Source organism: Haemaphysalis longicornis, unplaced genomic scaffold, assembly GCF_048455015.1.
Source record: "Haemaphysalis longicornis isolate Haplotype H1 unplaced genomic scaffold, Haemaphysalis longicornis Haplotype H1 scaffold_2, whole genome shotgun sequence".
NCBI classification, from domain to species: Eukaryota; Metazoa; Arthropoda; class Arachnida; order Ixodida; family Ixodidae; genus Haemaphysalis; species Haemaphysalis longicornis.
Window position 1 is genome coordinate 105,361,303 of NW_027526295.1, and position 24,033 is coordinate 105,385,335.

At 48.9% G+C, this 24,033-nt stretch overlaps 1 protein-coding gene across 1 annotated transcript in view; it reads right to left on the bottom strand.

The window, feature by feature from the left end:
* LOC144169092 (potassium/sodium hyperpolarization-activated cyclic nucleotide-gated channel 2-like) overlaps positions 1-23,689 on the bottom strand; it is a 132,533-nt gene extending 108,844 nt beyond the window's left edge. The window contains exon 1 of the mRNA XM_077698100.1: positions 23,534-23,689. Coding sequence (XP_077554226.1) covers positions 23,534-23,550 — 17 coding nt within the window. The 5' untranslated portion in view covers positions 23,551-23,689. The remainder of the gene's footprint in view (positions 1-23,533) is intronic.
* Between the last annotated feature and the right edge of the window lie 344 nt (positions 23,690-24,033).

The following is a 24,033-nucleotide window of genomic DNA, read 5'->3' on the forward strand; positions in this document are numbered from 1 at the left end:
TTTACTTCATGGAGCACACTGTAGATGGCGCAGCGAATTTACCCAGCGTTCCCCGCGCGGAGGTGCCTGCCCGCAGGCGGGTGCGTCGGTGATACGGCTTTGTCGTCCCCTTAAGAGACGGCTGTTTTGGGCCTGTTCTGGCGCAGCTTCGCGTCCATTACGTGCTTCCTTCGCACGGCTTGATTAACTTGTTCGACAGCACCTCTAGAGTAACCGGGACCCGACAGAATTAAGTGGTCGTACGGCAAAGATACGTTCAGGATTGCTTTTCAGGGAGGGAAAACAAAATGTAGAGACCACATACGGACATATGGCCGCTGGAGAAACGCTACCTTTTGCGCACTGCATGCCAATAATGAGACTCCGTTTTGTATGCCGATTCGATTGTGGTTAAGAGGTGTTACAAAAGGCGGAAGGAGCAACTGGTCCTGATAAATAGTGATTATAAAAGTTCCCTCAGCTTTCTCGCAGTTGTTGAACTTACTAAACTAACTAGTTTAAATCCGTATAAATGGGAATCACTAAGCTCACATGCCGAATGGTTTTGGTGTCCGCGCTTGTGTCGCACGGTGGTGTTGACCCCATCTAGCACATGAGGATGGCTAGGTTCCGCTGTCTCACCCTTCGAAAGACGCTCTTGTACGTTTTCTTTCCGCCGACGCACGGCCGGGCTACATCGCCGCCCCCGCGAATTCCAAGCAGAATCTCTGGTTTCACTCTTTGTAGAGCCAATTCAAGTGACGTCGCATGGGTAATTGCTGTGCGTGTCGTTTAAAGCTTTGCTTTCCAACCACCTTCACGGCGTGGATTGGAGCCAATTTTTTGGACTATCCTCTACAAGAACAGGAGAGTAGATTTCCAACGCAAACAAAACAACTCTGAAATCCATCTCAGGGTCACTTGAGGCGTCCGCTCCTGTCGTTTCGCGTCGCCGTCGTCTTCGTCGTGACCGAGCGAACGAAGAGGACACCGGGTATAAACACCCTGCGCCATCTATTGCTGCGCTTGCAACTCTCCTTCCATTCTTTTATGTAACTGCTCAAACGGCTCAGCTTTTCTGCCTCAGTTCCTTGGGGTAGAATCATGGGTTTTGGAATGAACCCCCCGTGTCCGGGCCAGAGCAGGGCGAAATTTTTTTTCTAAAGCCCGTTATTTTTATTGTAAAATGTTATCTTAGCTCAATTCTTGCATTGGTTTGGTAAACAACAGAGATTTCGTATCCGCTAGGTTGGTTTAGAGGTGTGTCGGGGTATATCAATCATCACGCTTGATTAATGTTGTGCACTACGCCCGAAGTGCCGCTTTTGTACCTGCTCTGGAACGGAATATCGCGGGTGAAAGAAAGGGGGGCGGGGAGGAGGGGGGGGGGGGGGCAGGAGCGGCGACGCATGCGCTTGAGCGGCCAAGTTATAAAGGGGCCGTCAAAAACACACAAAAAAAATATTTCACCGACTGATCTGAAGTTCCCGAGATCAGAGCCAGCGGCAGAGCCTCATCTCAGGGAGATGGTTGTCCCCATCTTTAAAGGGCAATTTTCAGGTGCGAATGTCTCAGGAGTGAAAACAGTCGACCGATTATCTAGAAATGCTCCACAAACTCGCCTCCACAGCTGAAGGCGAATTTCAGTGACCGCCATTCTTCGGGAGAAGAGAAACCAATCAGCCAGGAGGACCACAACCGAATTGCCGTAGCACCCATCGCAAGACCAATCAACAGCGAAAAGGACGACACAAGACGAAAGATCAGAGCAGCATACTTGACGAAGAACATACGAAGCGCACCAAATGAACGACACATTTTCGCAGACGCCAGCAACCATAAGAACCAATGGGCACGGGCCACAGTCGATAAGGAAGGCACTGAAGCTACGGGCACGTGTACCCGCACACAGAGCACCGAAGCAGAAGTCAACGTTTTTAGATTAGGTCAGTTTGCAAACTGCGCCTCGAGAGGCGGCACCATTTTGTCGCCATTCCGAGAGGTGGCGCTGGCGTTGCGTTGAGATCTAGTTTGGGGAGGAGGCTCACCCCGGCCATGTGTTTTCGCTGTGCTGTTGGTGCTCGCCTGTTCGTCACGTCTGTATTAACGTATTAGCTCTGTGCTGTCATCGTGCATACATATTTTAGTGGATCTCTGAAGTGTCGGTGCGGTTTGTTGACGTGCTGCGCGCCGGGCTGCCGTTCGGGGTATGCTTCGGAAGTGGCAAAGTCCGTGCAGCGGCATTTCTTCAAAGCGCCGAAGGGTCCTGATGGATTGAAGGCGTGGGAAAGCGCGATTCCGCGGAAAAACTTCAAGGTTACGCCATAAACATACGTTTGTGACATTTATTGTGAGCCTTCAGACATCGTAAACTGTTACGAACACGTCGTGAACGGTCAAACTGTAAGGATACCGTAAGGCAGGTGGACTCGGAGGGACGGCGCGCCGCCCCGTATTTTCCCTGACATACCTGAGCATCTGTCGGCACCAAAGACGTCAAAGTCATGCCGAAAACCACCCAAATGGATGACAGTGGTTCCCACCTATGTTGCGTCCTGCCAAAATGATGGGCCTTTGCGCGATGAAACTGGCGTAAGTGGCGGTATGAGTGGTGTAGAAAGCGCCGAAGTCAGCTCGTACGTTCGGAACTGAGCTGTGGTTCACGGTTATGCAGGAATTCAGCAAATGTCCGACATTTCAATCGTAGAATGTGAAGGCTTCGCCTACCCAGGTTATCTTCTACAAGCTCGAAGATTCTGGGTGTGATTGAGAAGGCTGCAGTAGTCGGGCAAAACTTGTCGGTTGAAGTTAATTCAAGAGGTTTGCTTGTCCCGCCGTGCAGCTACAGCGATAAAAATGGGAATACTCAGCCCCAGCGGGCAAGGCGGAAGAATGTAGCATCATCCCTTAAAGATCATCCCATTTGTTCCAAGATCAGCCCTTGGAACAAATGTTACCTGTTTCCAGACGTTTCATCCGCAACAACTGCCGTGAAAGGGCATGCAGTGTGTGTGGCACAACATATTCGCGGTGCTGTCAGATCAGATCCCTAGCCGGCGCGGTGGCTAAGGCGCCGCGCTGCTGGACGCAAGGACTGGGGTTCGATTCCCGGCCGCTATTCTGATAGATGCGGAAAGCGAAAACACCCGTGTGTTCGAGATTTCAGCGCATGTTAAAGATTCCCTACGTGGTCAAAATTAATCCGGAGCCCTCCACTACGGCGCGCCTCATCGCCTGTGAAGTGTCGGCGCGTTAAACATCTTATAAATCAATCTGACTAGTGAAAACTGAGAAGTGTTGCCTATCTGTAGATTGAAAAAAGAAACGAGCAGGAAAAATCAACGCAGAAGATAGCATAAGCGATGGCTCAACGGAAAAACTACCAGGCTAAACGCTTTAAAAAATCGGCACATCAGGGCTACAAGAAGATAAATGAAGGCTAAACGCTTTAAAAAATCGGCATATCAGGGCTACAAGAAGGTAAATGAAAGTTTCTGTGACCCTAACAGATAGTCCATCAGATTTACAAACCAACAAAAAAGAATAGCAGTACGACAAACATTGTGATCCGAGAAAAACGTTTATTTATTTTAAGAAACCACATTTATACCTGTCAAAAAAATAAAAAACATTGGTTTAATAATTGGTTCAATTTTCTTTGTTAACAGCGAAGCTGTTTAACCAATCGGAATTTTTCGTGTCCGCACTTAAAATACCAAGAATTTTCTGAGCGCGCACGTCAGCACTTGGTTTCCAATCGGCTCACTTGATCAGTTTTGTTGGGGTTGTAAATATGTTGTTGTGAAAACGTGCCTACTGCATTTGCTTCCACAGCACAAATAAAAATTTTGAGGCGTCTTTTCTTGATTCCACCCGCCGCGGTGGCTCAGTGGCTAAGGCGTTGCGCTGCTGAGCACGAGGTCGCGGGTTCGATTCCCGGCCGCGGCGGCCGCTTTTCTGATGGAGGCGAAAAGCAAAAACGCCCGTGTGTGCGAGATTTCGGCGCACGTTAAAGATCCCCAGGTGGTCAAAATTAATCCGGAGCCCTCCACTACGGCGCGCCTCATCGCCTGCGTTGCGTCGGCGCGTTAAACCCTACAATCAATCAATTTTCTTGATTCCAAGTAGATGGCTGACTATTGTAGGCTTACCCGCAGTTTCAGTAGCGTAAGACGCGTTCGGATATGCTTTAAACATTATTGAGCTATAAGAGATCCCGTACTGGGGGAAAATAAATATATGGAACGGGAAGCAGCCGAAGACAAGCGGACTGTGCAGTGTTTGCCTTGCCTTTTTTTTTTTTAAGTACAGCTTGTTTCTCGTCATAATGTCGGTAAAAATGTAAAGCTCTTGTCACTAAAGCGTAAGAGTAGAGCGAAGTTGGATTTCGCATGTCAAAGAAGAACATTAACGGTGTGCGGTGGTCGTTCACCGGCGCCTTTCCAAGCAAGGAGTAGCAGACGACGCGCCGAGACCGATCTCAACGCTACCGCAGCGCCACCGCCTGGTCGGCGACAGACCCGGCCCGCGCCGCTGTGCTTGGAAGGCCGCGCTCTTTGCCAACTGACCTAATCTAAAAACGTTGGCAGAAGTATACGCCATTGGTTAAGCCAACAAAACATACGCACACCCCACCGAACCTTTAAACACCTACGCTAACTTCCTACAGGCATGCTCACGTCTCATGAAAAGGTACAAGGAAGGATCAGACTCTACTGGGTACCAGGTCATGCTGCAGGGAGCAGGGTAACGAAAGAGCGAACCGACTCGCCAGCGAAGGGGCAATCCGGGCTCCCTGCAACAGCATCTAATCCCAGCGAGATCACATCAAACGAAAAACACATCACACTAAAAGATCAACACCTCAACCCGGAAGCTTGCCCTATACCGTATACGCATAAGAACGAAAAGCAGGTATTGCTGCGGCAGGCGCAAACCTGATTTTTAAATGCAGAGCATTTCTTTAACTCACGATGTTAAGCGTCCGTAACTCGGCGTCCGCACCAAGGCAGCTGCGCCCTCTCCCCCACTCCTCCTCGCTCTCAACAACAGCTGCGGGCGCGCATGCGCGTGCTCCGGCACTGAAAGAGGCGTTGCAGCAGCAGCTGCTACCTCCTCTCCCTCTACTGCGCGCGCTACGAATATACTCGTTGCCCGAGCGAAGGATCCGCGGCCCGACGTTGACGTTTGGCCGCGGCTTCTCGTGCACGAAGTTCGGCGTCGGCAGCGCGCCGTCTCGCCGCCTTGTCGTCTGCCGCCGTCGATGAAGAGGATGGCACGATGTCTTGAACTGGTACTGCAACGCTGACGTTGGCTCGCGTCGTTGTAGTGGTTGAAGGTGTTGCTCCCATCGCTTATGAACTTCGACGATGGCGCACTGCCCTCCCGAGAGGGATAATAAGAAAGAAAAGAAAGAAGAGAATAATAATAAAGATCCGACCGGTTGCCCCGCAGAGAGGGTGGGGTGCAAACGATGGCAATAAATAACACGTTACGTACTTACGTCTCTCTCTCTCTCTCTCTCTCTCGTCTCGCAACCCAACTACCCAACCCCCACGACAACAACAACTACAACTACCACCGCCAACTACCACAACCTACGCCACGTGACCACCCCCAATGCCCTGCATTTACTCGTGTCCCAGCCCTCCCATGCGGGAGGTGGGGGTCGGAGGCCGACGGTGGCGGCCGGGAGCGCTCCGAGTAGCTCGAGCGGACGCCGAGACCAACCGCCTCGGGGTCTAAGCCCGACGCCCTAGGACTTTTGCGACTTAGGGTGGTTAGATAGAGGGGACGCGACCGAGCCCTGCGTGGCCGGGAATCGTGTCCTTTGCACGCCGGATGCCTGAATAAAGTTCCATCTCTCTCTCTCTCGCGCGGGGGCATGCGACGGAGGATTTTTTTTTTTTTTTCTAGGCGCAGTGCTAATGGCCATTTATCAAAGAAGGCCGCTCCTGCGATGCTCGAAATACCAGGGAATGCTGGATCAGCGTCACTTATTCGATAATGGCAACATATGACGAGAAGAAGAAATCACGGCTGGACTTTCTTCAGGGAATGACCAAACCGCTCTCATCGCCTTCACCAAGCACCACCTGGAACCTGGAACAAGCCCCCAAGAAGGAAGCAAGGCCACAGAGGACTGCGACGCTGCTTAGGAAGCCACGACAGGTAACATAGAGGAAGCGAGCGGACATACAGCGACATGAAATAACAGAATAAAGATTTCATTCATTCATTCATTCCCCGGCTGCAACAGGCTCTAAGTGCAGGCGCCGTGTACGACAGCGAGGAGAAATAATATGTTCTCATGTTTTCATTTTGCTTCGAGCACTGAAAGCACAACTGCAGCAGCAGTTGTTGTGGTTCTAGTGAAAGGAAAAGGAAAGGAGTGCACCGGGGAGATAACTAAAGTCGGCAGGGAACCCAGTGCACGGGAGTGAAGAAGAGAAAAATGAAAGATAGAGCGTAAAAGCCATAGAGAAACAGAGAAGGAAAGGAGGAACAGAAAAGCAAATGGCTAGTTGGTGACAGGGTAAGAATGCAGCTCCGCCCACAAGCGTTGTTTGGCCGCTAGCTGACTCTCCGCGGTTAGAAAAAATAGTTCTTTATATTGCAGCTGTTTATACCCATGATTACCAATATGAGCGGCTGACAGTATAACCATCTGATTTTAATGTCGTTTATATATGTTTCATTCCGAAGAATGAATGATTTTCACAGGAAAAAGAAAAAGTCGTCCTCATTGAAGACTGGCTCAGGAGAAAAAAAATTACTCACTAAAACAAAAGTTATTCTTGATAGAAACTATTTCCTGTGTATTTTATGCTTAAATCAAAGCTATCTGTGATTGTTTTACTGTTAGACAACAGAAATAAACATATAAACATCGCGCACATGATTTTTTGGGTCTGAATAGTTCGAATTTCGACCGCTGCACGTCGCTTAGCCGTCGTCTGCTTGGAGAAACATAATCAATGGTCGTCGTTATATTTTGTCGGGCTCGTCGCAGTTCGACTATTTCTTCACTTCGCGTGTGCAATCATTGTCAAGAAATGTAGTCGGTACAATATCTTCCACAGCCATCATCACCGCTAAATCAAGCGTCGTAAACGCAGGGCGGAAGAAAGGGGCGGTTCGTCGCCGCAATGGCTGGATGCAGTGCACGGACTGTGTAAGCCCAGGGTGAAAAGGAAACCAGCGGCGAAAATTCATCGGTGTCTTTCAGAAATCGGCCGCGATATCAACGGGCCACGCATTGTTCTATGCGACTGTTTCGAACGTAGTGACGCACTGCAAACACCTATCGCGGCGACGCACGCAACCGTGGAGGTCGCGATGCCGCATAAGGTGTCCTGCCTTGCGAAATCAGCTGTAGATGCGAAGAAACAAGCGTTATTTTATTCCGCTTAAACGAGACAACACCGTATGGCGCGAGCAGAGAACTGCGGGATGTGAAACGTTACAAGACTAAGCATTTCTACTTCACGAGACACGCGAGTGGCAAGACGCTCTACGTCAGTTGGTTAGACTGACGGTATACAGTGTCATGCTTTCAATCCAGGCGACCATTTCCGAGGTGTTTCCCGGCGATGTAATAAAAGATCTGCCGGCGTTTCTTTAGTGTCATATCACCACCCCGCAGTTTACAGTGGAATGATAACGCAGAGAACCCCAACTGACGGTGAAAATTGATAGAAAAACACCCTTAAGCACTAGCAGCCGCCTAAAAAAATTACTGTTGCGAGCTTTAATGGAAAAAAACGAATAGTGATCTACAAATGCATCCGTCCGAAGTTCGTTTCCAAGTTGTGCTACATTCAACTTTCATTGGCTTTACACTGATGTGCAGCAGCCTACCGTGAAGATATTTTTATTGTTGATGAGGCTTTTGAAATAGCATACATAAAGAAAATATTCGGTTCAACATGTAGTTGCTTTGCAGCCATTTCATGTCAAGCTTTTGTGGAAGCATTTTAATTTCTAATAATCTTCCCGAAGCCAATAATCTTCCCCTATGTACACCAAACAGTGACGTCGAACACTGACTGCCCCATACGAAACCTGAACGAACAGCTATACAAGTGCACTCAATTCTTACTGCACCTATTTAGACAACCGCACTCAACAGGCCCAATGATATATGAGTATGAACGTGAGATCCAAGTGAATTATTTAAAAATGTGCCGACATCTCCATGTAAGCATTTCCATTTTATCCACTTCTGCAACCAATCAGAGCACCAAACTGGAACAGGGAGAAGAAATATTTAATTCTCACTGCCCCTTGTCAACGTGTCATGGGCTACTGCACAAGCATTTTCTATTCTTACCGCACTTTCCAGCCAGCAGCAGCAAAGTGGCACCCTGAAAGCCTGACGTTGGATCCACTTTGATTTGCTGCACCAGTGTTTTCAATGCCTAATGCAGCTTTAAAGCCAAAAGCAACAGTGTGTACGTGAAAAGCAGAGACTTCACAGCGTGAAGGTGTAGCATGAATTCATTCTAACGTACTACATAAGCATCTTCAACTCTCACCACAACTTCATGGCCAGAAACTACAATGTGTGTGCGAGAGAAGCAGCGATTTCATAGCCTGAAAGTGTGGCACGAATTTATTCTAACGTACTATGCAAGTGTCTCCAACCCTCACCACAACTTCATGGCTAGAAGCTACAATGTGTGTGTAAAAAGCAGCGACATCACAGCTTGAAGGCCTGGCATAAACACGTTCCAACGTATTTTATTAGAGCTTTCACTTCTTACCATAGCTTTCTAGTCAGAAGGAACAGTTCAACCTTGCAAAGGAGTTACATAGCATCTTGAAGAAGTGACGTAAAATCGTTGCGACCTGCTGAGTAAGTTTTCCAATTTTTACTGCATCTGAACCAGCTGGAAGCAACAGTGCGCACAGAAAGCAGCGACATGACACTCTGGAGGCCTGAAGTTTAACCATTTTGATATGCCGCATCACTGCTTTCTATTATTCTTGCAGCTGTATAACCAGAATCAACTGTGCATGCTTGAAAAGTATGAATATAGCATTCTGAAGGGGCGACACACCTCATTTCTACCTGACACACAAGTATTAGCATTTATTGCTGCAGCTCTTCAACCTGAACCACCTTCAGTCACTGTTTGAAGGCTCTCCACAGTTGCTGGAACAATAAAAACATCTAAAAGTGGGAAGCGGTGTTGAATCTAAATTAAAGTATGCTCCATGATAAGACGCTCAAACATGTCCTCCACTCTGTATAATAACAGTCTATCATGACAGAGACACTGGAAATCTTGATGTCTGCCAATACACTGTAACCCCTTTGTTGAAACTTAAACTGCACAAGCACCAAAATGCGATCATTAAACTACAGCCATCACTATGAAACACAGCTGCAACAGACAAATTTTTATAACTCATAAAGCCCATCACACAAACTGCATGAAAATAAAGGGAAGACAAACTATTGGTAATTCCTACTAAACGCATTCAGCTATTTCAAAACAACTTTAACAGCTCACGACACTTAATGAGAAATTCCACACTGCACACGAAATACGCAGCCTCAGTACATGCATAGTCAGTTTCTCTGATGCCACTTAGTGTAGCGATGGAAGCATACGCACCATAAGCTTAGCAGGCATAATAAAAAGCAGCGCGCGTGTCTATTTTTGGCAATGTATAAAAAACTACGTGGTCATGTTGCGGGGCCACACATTTCCGGCTTCCTTCAACGACGTGGTTCAAATTTCAAAATCCAGCAATCATGCACTTTCGATGTTTATTTAGCCCTCTTATGCGTTTCAAAAATGCTACTGATGATTACGACCAACCAATGAGTAAAGAAACGAAACGCAACCACATTTGATTACCTCAACAATACTCGCACTCGTTCATACTTTTGTATGTTCTATAACGTGCCCATTGGCACAAACAGAACGCCATAGGCACCCGTCTCTCGCAGGAAGGCAGGTTCATACCGATTTTCTGAAAGCTACCCAACCCAGTCTCGGATAATTGTGCACGAACGTTTACTTCTTCGCGAGTCCCTGCAATAATGGTTTAATCATACCTGTTTACGCCAGGGGGAAAAAAACGCCACACCGCTGCTCCGTTCGTACCCTGGCAGGCTAAAGCAATGCGCGAATCGGCAAGGAAAGATACCTCACATTGTAAGATTTGGCAATCGTCTTAATAACGTGTTCGGCTGTACGAGCGGCCGTATCCGGCCAAAAAACACGCCGCACACGTTTGCACGATCCGCGTCGGGCCGGACGGGCACCACGTAGGCCTGCGCTCAACATCGGGCGCTAGCCTACGCTCACAGCAACAAACGAAAACGCTTGCAACTTGTCACCGCTACTGCCGTAGACGAAAGCAAATCGCATAATTTCTTCACAAAGGTTGCGTTACACCGACACAATTTCCACAATCACACCAGCAACAGATGCAGCTTCGACGCTTTCCCGTTCTCAGATCGAGTTCGTTGACGACGTTCCGAGTACGTAAAGCAGCCCACCAGTGCCGCCACGATTTCCTCACGTACGTACAAACCACGACGCGGCAAGACACACACGGGACAGGTGACGATAAGCGGCTTCCTGATGCACTAATCACATTCGTAACACAAATCGCCTACAGAGCTGTTGGTTCTCGGCAACCTCGTTGTCGCTCGACAGCGCAGCAGCGGTGGGGAAGCGAGCGCGGCCATATTGGAAGTAGTTCTCCTTTCAAACGTACGTCGCAGGCGTCACACAAATGGCGAGATGCCATTGGTTGCGGATGAACACAAAATCCCTTTGATCTTGAAAAGCCGCTGCAGAGTTAAGCATTTACAAGCATTTACAAAACGCACATTTACAAATTGAATTGACAGACTCCTCCTCCCCTTGTGGACTTCTAATCGCGACATCCCTCTTTTTTGCTGTGTTGGCCCTGTTCCGCAGAAAACTTAAAATAAATGTGTGTTCTTTTCCGTTTCGTCTCCGCTTTTCTTTACCAGATTTTCCATTTTTGACTAATCGCTGTAATGTTTATTTTCTTCGCTCGGAATTCCGTGCGGTACAACTAGCCCAGCCAAACTGAATTGCACCCTCACATGTTCCCTTCTCCACAGTTTTTCAACATGTTCGTTTGTACCGCACCCCAACTATACCTTTAGACTTCCTCCCTGTCATTTTCAAAGTTATCTGTGACTTTAAATTATTTTATTTTTATTTTTATGCTACTTTTTTCGTTGTTCAATTTAGTGCGTCTTTGTGTATTCCCTTAAATCCTTTTATACCACCGTATTGTTTTCGTTATTCAGCATACTGTTGGCGTCAATTCCCCTGAGTGGATATGAAGCACACCTTTCTCGCAGCATCACCACTGCCCGCTTCTGACCTGAGGGAATATTGCAGCCCTTTATTGCCCAGGGGACGACGCCCACAGCACCACTGAAAGAACCCAAGCACATTAAGAAGATGCTACGGCCGGCCACGTCTCCCATGATGCTGACATCTCTTCCAGGCACCTATGCTCAACCTTCCCGGTATGAAGAAAGCGCACTGGCAATGGGAAAGGTATGTTCTGCGTCGAAGAGGTTCCACCCTTCTCGTACGTCTGTTACCCGGAAGTCGTCTATTCGATGTTCCCCATATAAAATTCCACAAGTCCCTTACGGAGACAGCCCCATTAAAGTCGCATCGGTGAGGAAGCCTATGAAGAAGCTGAAGGGAAAGAATGCACTGTTTCGAGCATATTCTGAAGCAGGACCGCGCACCACCGTGCTCCAGAACGTTCGCGAACTCCGCAGCAAAAAAAGCGTTCATTTCCAGCCAACTCCCCCTAACAGCAATGCACGCCTGTTCGGTCGAAATTATTACGCCACGCCAGCACCTCATATCAAGAGGCAGGCGTTGCTGCCGGGTCCTGCTTTATTTCAGCATCACTCGCCGCTAGCTTTTCCAGGCATCTCGCACACCGCGTGGCAAAACGGCGCTGGAACGCACCTTTTGGGTGTCTCCCCAAATTTTCACGCGAAGACGCTGCCACCTAGTCACCAATCATTTACGGCGGTCGGCTCACCTCAGACGTTCTTCGGGAAGACATGGGATCTACAACCTGGATTCCCGCGCTGGCCTAGTCATAGCGCGCGTGATTTTCGCCCAGCTAACACAGCTCCTACAGGAACCCACCGAACAGGTTTGAAGGACAGCAGGCTTTCTCCTTCAACGCCGGCAGGAATGGAGGCGCAGCGTGTTACGAAGCCCGTCGTAGGCATCCTTCGCAAATACGTGTCGCATGTGAACGACGGCTGGAGCACATGGGAAAGCAGTGCCAGCATGTCGGCCAAGAAGAGCTCAAGCATCGCCAAATGCAGCAGTGGCAGCATGGAGGCTCAAGGAGAAGCGTTTGCTGCGAGACCCACTACGCTCGCCTTGATCACTATATGCCTCGCGGCCGTCATCATCATCTCGATATGGGCCCTGTATCCTCCGGGGGGCCCTGCCGTGCCAGCCTGGTCCATCAACCATCAAGGCAAAGCGAAGGACTCTGTCAGCCACCAGAGTCTGGAGAGCGGAGTGAACTCAGTCGACCTGCGCTACCAAGATAGTCCTGTCCATCATACTCGAAAGGACACTTCAGCAGATGTTGGCGAAGCAGCACCAGAATATCGAAACACTGCCGTCAACGACTCTTCGTGGTATGCGACCAGCGGGACTGTATAACACTTGGCCCGTGGATGAAAAGACCAAATTGTGGGTGGTTTTCTTGCCTGCGTGTCATGCAAGGTCCTTCGCTTCAAGTAGCTTGTATGAAAACGTATTGCGTCAAGACAAACAAACTTCCCGGCAAATAAACGCAATAAACCGATAGTCATTCAAAATTTCTCGTTACTGGAAAGTATTTTGCCATTATTATTGTGTTGTTTGGACGAAATAATGGCAAAAAACAACCGTGGCCGTGAAAAAAATATAATTGAGGACAACCTTTTGTGGATCCTGAATCGTCTTCAAAATTCTTGCTGCTGAAATTCCTCGCCCATTGTTAATCAGAAATAAGTCATGAATTTTCCGCGTACTCATGAATTTTCCGCGACAGTACGTCCCAAAGCAACAGCCTTTAGTCGCTCGTATCTTTTACGTAACGACAATCTTTAGCGAGTGTTACACTGCACATGGGCCGTACTGAAGCTCATAATAAAGCAGAGTTATTTTGGTTACATTTGTTGGCATACGTGTCCAACAAAACACGAAGTCTGTCCATTAAAACTGGAAAAACTGGCTGCGTCTTTCGTCAGACTTCCGAACACGTGCTCGTTCAGGTTTCTGCCACTCTTCACGTGTTTCGTCTACATCCATGTAAGGCGCCCTTTACTTTTTTGGGCTAAGAGCGCAGCATGTTTTTTGGCATGCCGATGCAGATTTACTAGATTCGCGTCAGCCCGCTCAGTCTCGGCACACTTTCTGTTTGGGCTGCCCTAAAGATTCCTTTAAAGGAGCCATGAAGAGAAAACACAACTTCGTTTAATTTGAAAGAACTAGGATTTAGTATCCCACTCAGCTCCATTAGAGCCACAAAAGATGTTTTTAACGAAGAAAAAGGAAGAAGTATTTAGGAACTTTCAAATTTTGCGCCACAGTGACGTGTTATGAGCAAGAATGACATCATGCGGGCCAACAATAAAATATAATTTTCAGTGCGTTAACGGCACGTTAGCATTCAAGTGATGCGGTCAAATGGAACTAGAGGCCCCATTACAAGCGTCCAGTCATTTGTCGTCGCAACAGGTCAGTTAGGCGGCCGCCAATCGCACAAACAAGGTTCCGTGACGTCATAGAAAAGTTGCGGGAAATTGGCTAGGGGGTCGTGACTGCTTCACACGTTTTCTTTAATATCTCCGTTATTTGTTCGAAGATTGCGATGATATTGGTGTCATTGTTATCGGGACTAAGCAGTCTTTCTAATAAACCCAACTTGTATTTTGTCTTCATGGCTCCTTTAAAGCGCGTCGTTAAGGCCGGGCACAATTTGTATCTCCTCTCTCTTTGACCCTCTCCCAAGTCTTCTTTACATACGACGTCCTACATTACTCCTGTAAAAATGAGAAACAACGGCTCCTCTGACCCTTCCCAGTCCTTTCTCCACTCGATTTATCCAAGCTGCTTGCTTTGGTTCCTCCCTTTCAGGTTCTTTTTTCTTCTTTGCTTGTTCCTTCTTAAAGTGCAGAATGCTGTGCGGGCAGCTATGAGCACCTAAAATAAAAATGCTCGCTCAATCAGAACCCCATTCCTTCCGATTTAGCGCGCAGTTCTTAAGCGCCCGCTCCAGCGGTTTTGCGTCGCCCTCGACTTTGGTGAAACCGAGCGAAGTAAGGGGACACTAAATGTAAACGAGATAGGGCGAGCAAGAAAGTAGAGGAGGAAAGTATGGCGAAAACGTGAGGAGAAGAGTGGTATGATGAGGCCACGCGAGACACGTTCGGCAGCGGCGGCGACGCGCTGCGAACGCCCGAATACGCGCGCCGTCGTGCGTTCGACGATGACTCAATTGCGCTTCCTGAGACGAAGGAAATGCTGCGTCTTCCGCTGCATTAAAGAAGGAGTGATATGTAAAGAATAAAAGTGGCCTGTAACCACAATGTCTGTCTGAAATTCTTTGCCTCAACATGTTTTGCACAGCCGAAACCGCCAAACAGCTGCGCTCAAATTCCGCATTAGGGAGTATCATAATCGTCATCCATTTCTTCAAGCCAGTTTCGGTTTCGGCTTTGTGCAACAAGTCCATGACTTGTTTATGAATCATTTAGGAATCGCGCATTTAGGAATCGCCGTGGTCCGGTATTGTCTTGTCTTTGGCTGCAAAAATATGGCGGATAATTCTTCCAGGGCCGCTCACGGTGGCCAAGTGTATAGTACCATTCAGCGCCAAAGGACGAGCCGAGGGCGTACGCAGTGGCTGAACACTCTCGACGCCATCGGAGATGCTGAAGTGCAAGGCGTTCCTCCAGTGACCTTAGGAGCATACTTGTTTTCTTGCTGGAGTATCCACCTGGTTATAAAAGGCGCTTGCACACAAAGCCAACAGTTGGCTAATTGAAAGGGGAAAAAAAAGAACCCCGCCCGGGATTCGAACCCACAGAGCTGACACCCTTCGCACAATCTCCCATACCACGGACCTACGAGAACATGCATACACTGAAGCCTACTCCGTACATTGCTTTTTTGCTCGACTGCAGCCCTCTGGGATGCGAATCGGAGAATTTCTTGAATAGCGCTTGCGCAGTAAGCTCCCGCACAATTATCTGACCACCAGCGACTACGTTCGTGCAGGCAGGGGTCGTGCTGCAGACTGCAGTCCGCTAGTTCACCCTGCGAAAAAGTGCTTCTCGTAGTGCGTTTTAACGTTTAGGATAATGGCTTCGGTTGATTTTAATTCTTTATTACCTATAGGTTAACTTTGCTGACTCTTCTTCCGTATTTAATTGTGGTTAGAATTTCTGCAAGTGTGCCAGTGGCAATACAACTCCAGTGAACTGAATACACGGAAGCGTTGTAAGCCAATACATCTATTTTACATGCGGCAGCGTGGAGTTATTTTGACTTCATCGACTTGTACAAACTAACTAAATAAAGCCACATTCTTCCGGGCAAAAATCATGCCGGGGCTAAGTGCGCGATCGCATTGCGAGGACCCACCGATGGCCGGTCGGTTAATTCTGTCGGCGCTGTGCAGTGGTCGGCGGGTCGGCGAGACGCAGTCGGCACAGTCAAGCCAATCCAAAAGAGTATGTGTCATAGGAAATCGGCAAAGAAGACACAGAAAGGAACACATCATTCCAAGTTGATTTTTCTACAAAATAAATTCCCGTAAACGGCCCCAGAATCGTGGAAACATGGCATAGGCTATAGACTTTATTCTGCACAATTGATCTCACAATGTTTACAAATTACTTCAGTGTGCCTTTAAGGCCCGTGCGCGAGGCGTTCCAAAGCGCCATCTTAAACTCGGAAGTAGCGAGCGGTGGTCGCCCCGCCACCATGCCGCAGATGAAGGGAGGGGAAGGACGGGGAGCGAAATTACCCATCGTCGTCGACTCTCTCACCCCCCGGCATCACGAACGAGCAGCGCCGCAACGCATAAAAGACAGATCGAAGCCATTTGAAAGCGTTAAGGAGGATTCCAAAGCAATTGTCTCAGGTGGCCAGGTTACAACTCCGTCCGACAACGCGAAGCGAAAGCTAGCCATTTCAGGCAATCAACTGGACAATCGTGTTTTCGCATTCACGCCCCATAAGTGCTCGGGAGTACTCGTACTCTACCTCTCTGCGCGTGTGTGCATGCGTGCGTGCGTGAGTGCGTGAGCGCGTGTGTCTGTCTCTCGTGTCCGTGTCTGCGTGCGTGTGTGTGTGTGTGCGTGCGTGTGTGCACGCGTGTGTGTGTGCGTGCGTGTGTGTGCGTGCGTGTGTGCGCGCGTGTGTGCGCGCGTGTGTGCGCGCGTGTGTGCGCGCGTGTGTGCGCGCGTGTGTGCATGTGTGTGTGTGCGTGTGCGTGTGCGTGTGTGTGTTACAGGTCGCTGCTGCATATGGCTGTTTCTGGCTGCCAAATGGGGGTTGCAGCGAAAGGAACACTCCTTAGAAGCTGGAAACTTCCGAAATTAGGAAGTTTCTGGACGATAGTGCCGTTGAAACACTCATTTTTACAGCGGATACGTACACACGGCTGGCGAAAAGCTTCTTATTTCTGAATGCCTGAATGCCTTTTTTTTATACCTAGATCAAGCTGCTCAACACTACGGATTGGTTGGCGCCCCTTAATAGCCTTTCTTTCTCTTTTTTGTCTGATATGTTGAGTGTATTTTACTTCTATGGTTAGGTTTTTATCAAACATATTTTTTATTCCTTGTCCCTGCCACTGTCGCTGAGACGGTGGACGTTTGCCCAAGCTACACAAACAATCAGAGCCTGAGCAGTGATATGAAGAGAAGTCGGCGCGTGAAAATCTCTTTCGGCCAGTGGCGTAAAGGTCATCCCTTCTCTGTATAGTCCTCAAGGGAGATTCACACAAGGGATAAAAATCCAACCGGTCTTTCATCGTACCGCGTATCACGTGACCGCACGCCACGCCGCTGTCCGTAAATGTGCGAGGCGGCCGGCACGAGCGCACGCGGGGCATTCCTCTTCAACGTCAATGGTACTGCTACTCTAATACTTCGTACGATGGCCGTTGAGCTTCTTGAAGCACTTTGAATACGCCGCCGCCCTCTCAGTATACCACCCACAATCTCAAGACGGTGCCGCTCATTATTGTTACAGGCATTTTCTTTTTCAGCGATACGGCAAGCAAGAAAAAAATAGTTGCCGCATCTGCAAAGGAAGTTGTGGCGTTTCGCCGTCACTTCGCCCATACAATCCCCTTTTATTTACATTGACTTACGAGAACGTCCGGCGTGTTCTACTTTGTTCTTTATTTTTATCTCCACCGTGCATTCTCCTGGGCGTAATTGCCACTTATCTAATTGGTGACGACGGCAGTCTCGCTGTTGGGCTGAATTCGTGCGCGCCAGCAGGACTCTATCTGCCGAAGTACGACGCAGATAAGCGAGTTAGTCAGGAAAGGAGAACGACAAAAATTCCCCAGTGTCCTGTGGCCGAGGTAATTGAGGAAGTGACCCGTACGGAATGAGGGAGTCCGCATTACTTAAGCAACAAGAATACTGTAGTCTTTTTTTTTTTTTTTTTTCGTTTTCGACCACAAACCCCCATTGATGCTTCGTAGTGCTGAGAACACCCAACAGCAGCAACAAGAAAGTTAGAGCACTCGACGAGCGTCGCCGGCTTGCTTCTATGAGCCCGAAGCCGACGGTGCGCCGGTACCATTCGAACGCTTCTGCTCGAGGGAAAAAAAAAACTTTTTAAAGATGCTGCGAAGACAAACTAAAACCTGATCCAACTTGAAGGAACCAGCCTTTACTACCTAACTCAGGTCTTTTTCTGTCATAAAGGTCGTCTGTTAACCGTGGGAAAAAACGCGACTTTCAAATTTCGCGTTAGAGTAACGCAATAGCTGTCTCCATTAAACGCACAATTATTAGTGTGTTCACTCTTGGTTAGCGTTCAAGTAAGTGATACGACGCCCAGTCGTGTTTCCGTGGTTACTGGTGGCGGCCCCCAAACGCGCAAACAGCATTACGTAACGTCATAGGGACTTCTCCAGAGAACGGCTGGGGAGTCGGCACTGCTTCATCAGTTTTCTTTAATATCTTGATTATTTTTTATAAAATTTGCAATAAAATAGGTGCCATCGTTATCGGGACAAATCAGGCTTTTGAATGAAGCAAGTGTGTCTTTTGTCTTCGCAGCCCCTTCAAGAGCATTAAAATAAAACGTACAGCGGGCCCCGCAGTCTCACGCCTCCCTTAGTGTTTGTTTCTCTCTCTCAGTAAAAGGCGAAAGATCAATCCGCGTCGCCTTGAGGGGAGGCTTGAGCCCCATTTTCGGCAGCCCGGACATGGGCCGCTTTAAATAAAGTTTGATCTTCCTTTCTCTCGCAGTAAACAGTCGGAGACAGTAAGCCAATAATTTGTTCTCAGGTCATTCTCTACACGTGCGGCGGCTACATACAGATGTTTATATGTTCCTCCTAACTGTCAAGTGCAATTTATGTCGACTAAGAGAGAATGTAACTAGTTGTAAATTTTGTAACTAGTTACGCCAATGCGAAGGAAGTTATAAGCTCGTCCACTCACTGGCGTGTGTTAACCGTTCACAGGGAAAGGGGTGTGTGAACTAACTTATCTCAGTTATGGTGGTGATGATATCGCTTCAATAAAGTTTGACGCTCAATTTTCTTAGGCGCCACTTCCGGCTGATGTTCGGGATTTCGGATGGTTACGTGGCTGGGAAGTTCTCCCGACGTGTGACCATCTGGCGAGATTCGGCGTTGTGCGTTCCGCACGGTGTCCGTACACGCTGAAACATTAGAACATGCCTTGTTTCACTGACGTGTAGCGGCAACGTTTCGGACTGTATTAAGCAGGATGTTCGGACTCACACTTCGAATGAACACTCGTTCAAATGATGTGTGCTGGTGCTTTCGTTTTGTGGAGAAATCGTGGTGCTGCATGACTTCGAGCCCGGCCGCAACGGGCAATGTACCCACTGCTGTGGAGTGTCCGGTCGATTCTCATGAGTCATTTGGAACACGAGTTGGAAGCTCTAGGAGACGAAGCCTTCCGTTTGCGTTGGTCTGCGCGTTTTATAATGGTTAGGAGCAACATCCTGACCGTCCCTCTAGTGCCGTACTGAGCTAAGTATAGTTTATGAACTCTTTCTTTGAACGCTGGTGAACTTTGTGTGACTTGATTTGTAGTAGCTTGTTGACCACGCCAAACATTTCTGCGCAGTATGTAGAATGACCAAAAATGATTGGATGATTTTCTGTTATTAGTGCAGCTCTGTTATCACTTGTCGCTGCGCCCTGATATGTGGGTTATAATAAATTCTCTTTACCCCCCCCCCCCCCTACCCCCATTTTTGGAAGGCCCTTCTTGACGGTCTCAGAACGAAATCCAAAGTAAGGACATGGTATGGGCATGCTGGTGGTGGTAAGGCTGCAGAAGTGAACAGCGCGATTGCTGCGCTGGCTGCCCATCGTACTTTCGACGAACTGAGCGTTCCCGTGAGTGCGCGGTTTCCCGGTGTACGCCGTTCGGCCAAGGTCCGGTCGTGAGAGGTGCTTGAGGGCGTGAGAGGTGCTTGAGGGGTGCTTTTGAGGGCCATGAGGGGTGCTTTTGGAATGTCGCCTAACGGCCGGACTCGACTCTTTTTGTGCGAAAAGAGTCGAGTCCGGCCGTGGTCGCCTACGTAGGGTTGAGGACTTCCCCGCCGGGAGAGCCAAGGTTACGCCGGTCGATCCCGTCGCTCGCTTGCGGCACGGCTTTTCAACGGTGTGTGTGCCCGGAAATTCTCAGGCGTTTCTCTATTTGTCCGTACGTCCGCCCGTGTGGCTCGATTCAACGATTCAAACCCTTGCCGCCCGGGCGCCTCAGACGCACTGCCTGGGCTCCTCCTACACTATATTATTCCTCCCAAATTCTCTTTCTCCCAACGTTCGATAACGTGGCGCACGAAGAGATCCTTCGAAACTTGACCAACACAGGATTCGGGGAGAGGACCTACAACTACATTGTTGATTTTCTTTCCAACCTCAGAGATACTAAAGATCGGGGACGTCACCTCTAATCCCATCACGCTCGGGAGTAGAGCGACTCCCCAAGGCTCAGTTCTCTCCCCATTACTCTTCAACATTGCGCTCCTGGATCTCCCAGAGTAGCTTAGAAGAATACCGAACTTAAGCCATGCCCTGTGCTCGGACGACGTGACCCTGTGGACGGGCTCCGATTCCCTAGGAGGGTTGCAGGACACACTCCAGCTCGCCGCCGACACTGTGAATGAGTACGCGAATAGATGTGGGCTGTCGTGCTTACCACAGAAGTCTGAGCTTCTCGTGGTGAGGAGACGCCGAACAAAGAAGGCTGTCGACAACATCTAAATCACCCTCGATCGGCGCGACGTCAAGCCAAGCAAATCCATCAGGATTCTAGGTCAGCTCATCCAGGCGGATGGCAAGAACAATGCATTGGTACAGCACCTCACCAAGACCACCGAGCAGGTCACGCGTATGATACGCAGGGTCACGAACCGACACAGAGGCATGAAAAAAGGTGACATGGTCGAGCTTATCCAAGTGTTCGTCCTTTCACGCATAACCTACGCTACTCCATCCGTGATCCTGGGTAGAACGGAACAGAACAAGATCGACGTGCTCATACGCAAGTCTCTAAAGCAAGCCCTTCAATTACCCATGAGCGCATCCACAGACAAGTTGCTTCGTATGGGGCTGCACAATACAGTATCGGAACGTATTGAGGGCCACTTTACAAATCAAAGGGCACGGCTCGCTCGTAGACGGACGGGCCGCAGTGTACTGACCAAACTTAAGTGTGTCCCTCGAGACCAGCCCCAGTCGCAGGTGATACCGGAATCGTGGCGTAAATCTATAGTAGTCCACCCGATACCTAGAAATATGCACCCTAACAACCATCAAGGTCGCAGAGAAGCACGCGCAAAAACTCTGAATGAGATTTACTTCCGAGTCTCGACGGCGACCTACACCGACGCAGCCCACTGCAACGGTAAAAGAGCCGTGGTGGCCGTGGTGACGGACGGGTGTAAGCACCTGGCCAGTATACCTCCACTCCAAGAGCCATGGCCAAAGAAACACAAGAACTTGCCATCGCTCTCGTCCTCACACAAACCAATACCACGACCGTTGTGACAGACGCACAAAAGGCATGCCGTAGCTTCATGTCGGGATGGGTGGCACCCGTGACGGGATGAGATGCGATGAGGTTTTGAGGGGGGGGTAGAGGGAGGGAAAAGGGCCCGAAACGCTATGCATCCTAGAAAGCAAGACACAGGACAGAAGGTCGCAATCGTGTGGATACCGGCCCACTCCTTCATGAGAGGTAACCAACACGCCCATCTCACGGCCCGAGATCTCGCCCACCAGGCCGCGGAGGAGATACCGGAACCCATGCACGCCACTCACAAACTTCCACGAAATTACCCACCACTACAGGCTCAGCAGAAGAACATTCCCGGCACCACACCCAGAGCTCTCAAAATACCAATAAACCACACTCAGACTAATCAGACAAACATGCTTCCCCATCCAGTCAGGATGCATCTCACACACAATTCGACGACAGTGTAAATTCTGCACTCAACCAGGCACTCTACGGCACATTATATGGGAGTGCGGCAAAAACCCAGACCTCCCACCCTCTTTTCCTTCCCCTGACCCCTGAGCAGTGGTAGACACTACTGTCCAGCTCCCTTCTCAAAATCAACTTCTGCTGGTCGAGAGGGCCGTTATACGGTGTAACTAAAAGCTCAAACAGCCCTGCTTTAAAATGACAGACCTTTTGGCTGAGCCAACCACTCATCATGAGAACTCCGCTCACATCCCTGCTTTTCTGCAGCTTGCCATCAGCTATATCTACTGGATGATTGGAATCAGCCTGTCGCCTGCTTGCGCTGGAGCACACACGCAGACATCCCAGCCTGCGTGCCATCCATTGCGAGACAGAGCGACTAAGCGCCGTCGAAGCAGCCCTTATAAACCCTTGCCTAGTCACATGGTACCGCAGCGGCGAAGCTCCGAGCGGACGCAGCTGCGACGCCTCTCCGCAGCGTATGAGGTGGCGTGACGTCACATCTGCCACACTTGTGCTCCGACGGCTCAAGGTCATTGCGACGTGATGAATGACCTTGCGAGACAGCGTGGTAGAGCTTTCGCTCTAAAAAGCAGGAAAGGGGCTGATCAAAGGGCCATCACCACAGTGAAAGTAAGGTCGTAACGAAATATGAGTTGGAGTTGAAAGAAATACAAGCAGTTGTAGATCAGTAACTTACAAAGACGAGATGGCATATACCGCCGTGATTCAAAAGGTGGCGGTTAATTATCGTCATCATAATCATAATCATATTTGCTGCTTGTGCTGGACTGAGCAAGTGCCAACATGGTGCTCACTGTTCCCGAGCGATATGATAGACGAGATTATCGGATCGGACCTACGCAGTGTTAGGAAATATGCCATGACGCTGCTCCACGTTCAGGTAGACAGAAAGAGCGAAGGCAGTGACAGAACTCGATCGTCACTTCCGAGTGATTAAAATTTCAGAAACTGGGTTCTTACGTGCATTTACGTAAGAAAGGTTCACAATCCCAACAGGTGCAGAAGTTATGTGCATATGTGACTTGACAAAATAGTACCATTATTATCACATTGTAATTTGTATTGATGTCAAACATGGCCTCCCACAGCCATGACGTTAAAATACGGCACAATCGTGGCATCTTAGTGCAACGAAGCGAACATATATGCCACTCGCCCAAAGCATGCGGCAAATGTTTCGTATACGAGACAATTAAGTGCACGCTGATTTATTTTTCTAGAAAACTATACTGACTTAAATTTCTTTTGTTGTTGTTCATGCTTTCAAGTTCCGTAAAAATATTACAAATGTGGTCGACAAAGACTGCAGGTGGTTGTGGGAATCGTTGAACTGTAGGTTAAAAAAGAAATTCTAGATATCTTTGATAAGCTGATCACCTTGCTTAATTTGCTATCTCAGGCCAAATGCACACCGCGCCTTGCAAATGCACGATATCCGGAACAAAAAAAGAGACGCCGGCCAGTCCAAACAGAAACTTACTGCTAATTGTGGAAAAAAAAAACGAAAACGAAAAAACAAGACAAAAACTACTGGTCGCATATCTTTTTTTGTTCCGAATGTAACCTCCAGGCCAGACAGGATTGCGTCATGCTCTCTACTTCAATGCACGATATCCACCTGCGTTCCCATTTCATAAAAAAAAAGTTAAACTTAATACGCTGACGAAGCGGCGTGCTTGCGGCATGCACCGCAACGAACGTTTCTGGACAACTGGATTTCCGCGTGCAGGTAACCAGTTGCTCACAGAATGAACGATTTGCCGAGCTCACCCTGTCACAATGGCCATGATCCCGCGCCCTCCAAGGAGTCGGACGTCTTCGTTGGCGGCTTCGCCGGCAGCGTCGCGACAGCAGCGCTGTGAAGTTGCTACATCTCGCCCACAAGGCACTGGCTTTGTCTACAACCGTTGAGTTCGCAACGAGGCGTTTATGTGGAAGGCATAAAACGGACGCACGTGTTCCTGCACGCGGGAAATGCCTCCCCGTTGGTCCTGATAAGCAGAATGGGTTTGGAACGAGCGCGCGTAAAAGTAGGCGAGTAAAACACGAACGCAGGGGGTGACCAGGGAAGATTAGGTTCGTCGAACACGCCACGTCGAGTTCAAAACGGCGCGAACTTCGGGTCTTGCGGATCGCGCCAAAGTCTACACATATATTTGCCCGTTTACGTAACGGCCCTTCATTATTTTCTCATGCTGCTCCTTTGCCCGTGAAAATTTACTATAGTACAATTAGGGCTACGTGGGAACTTCTATGTGCGATGATCTGCA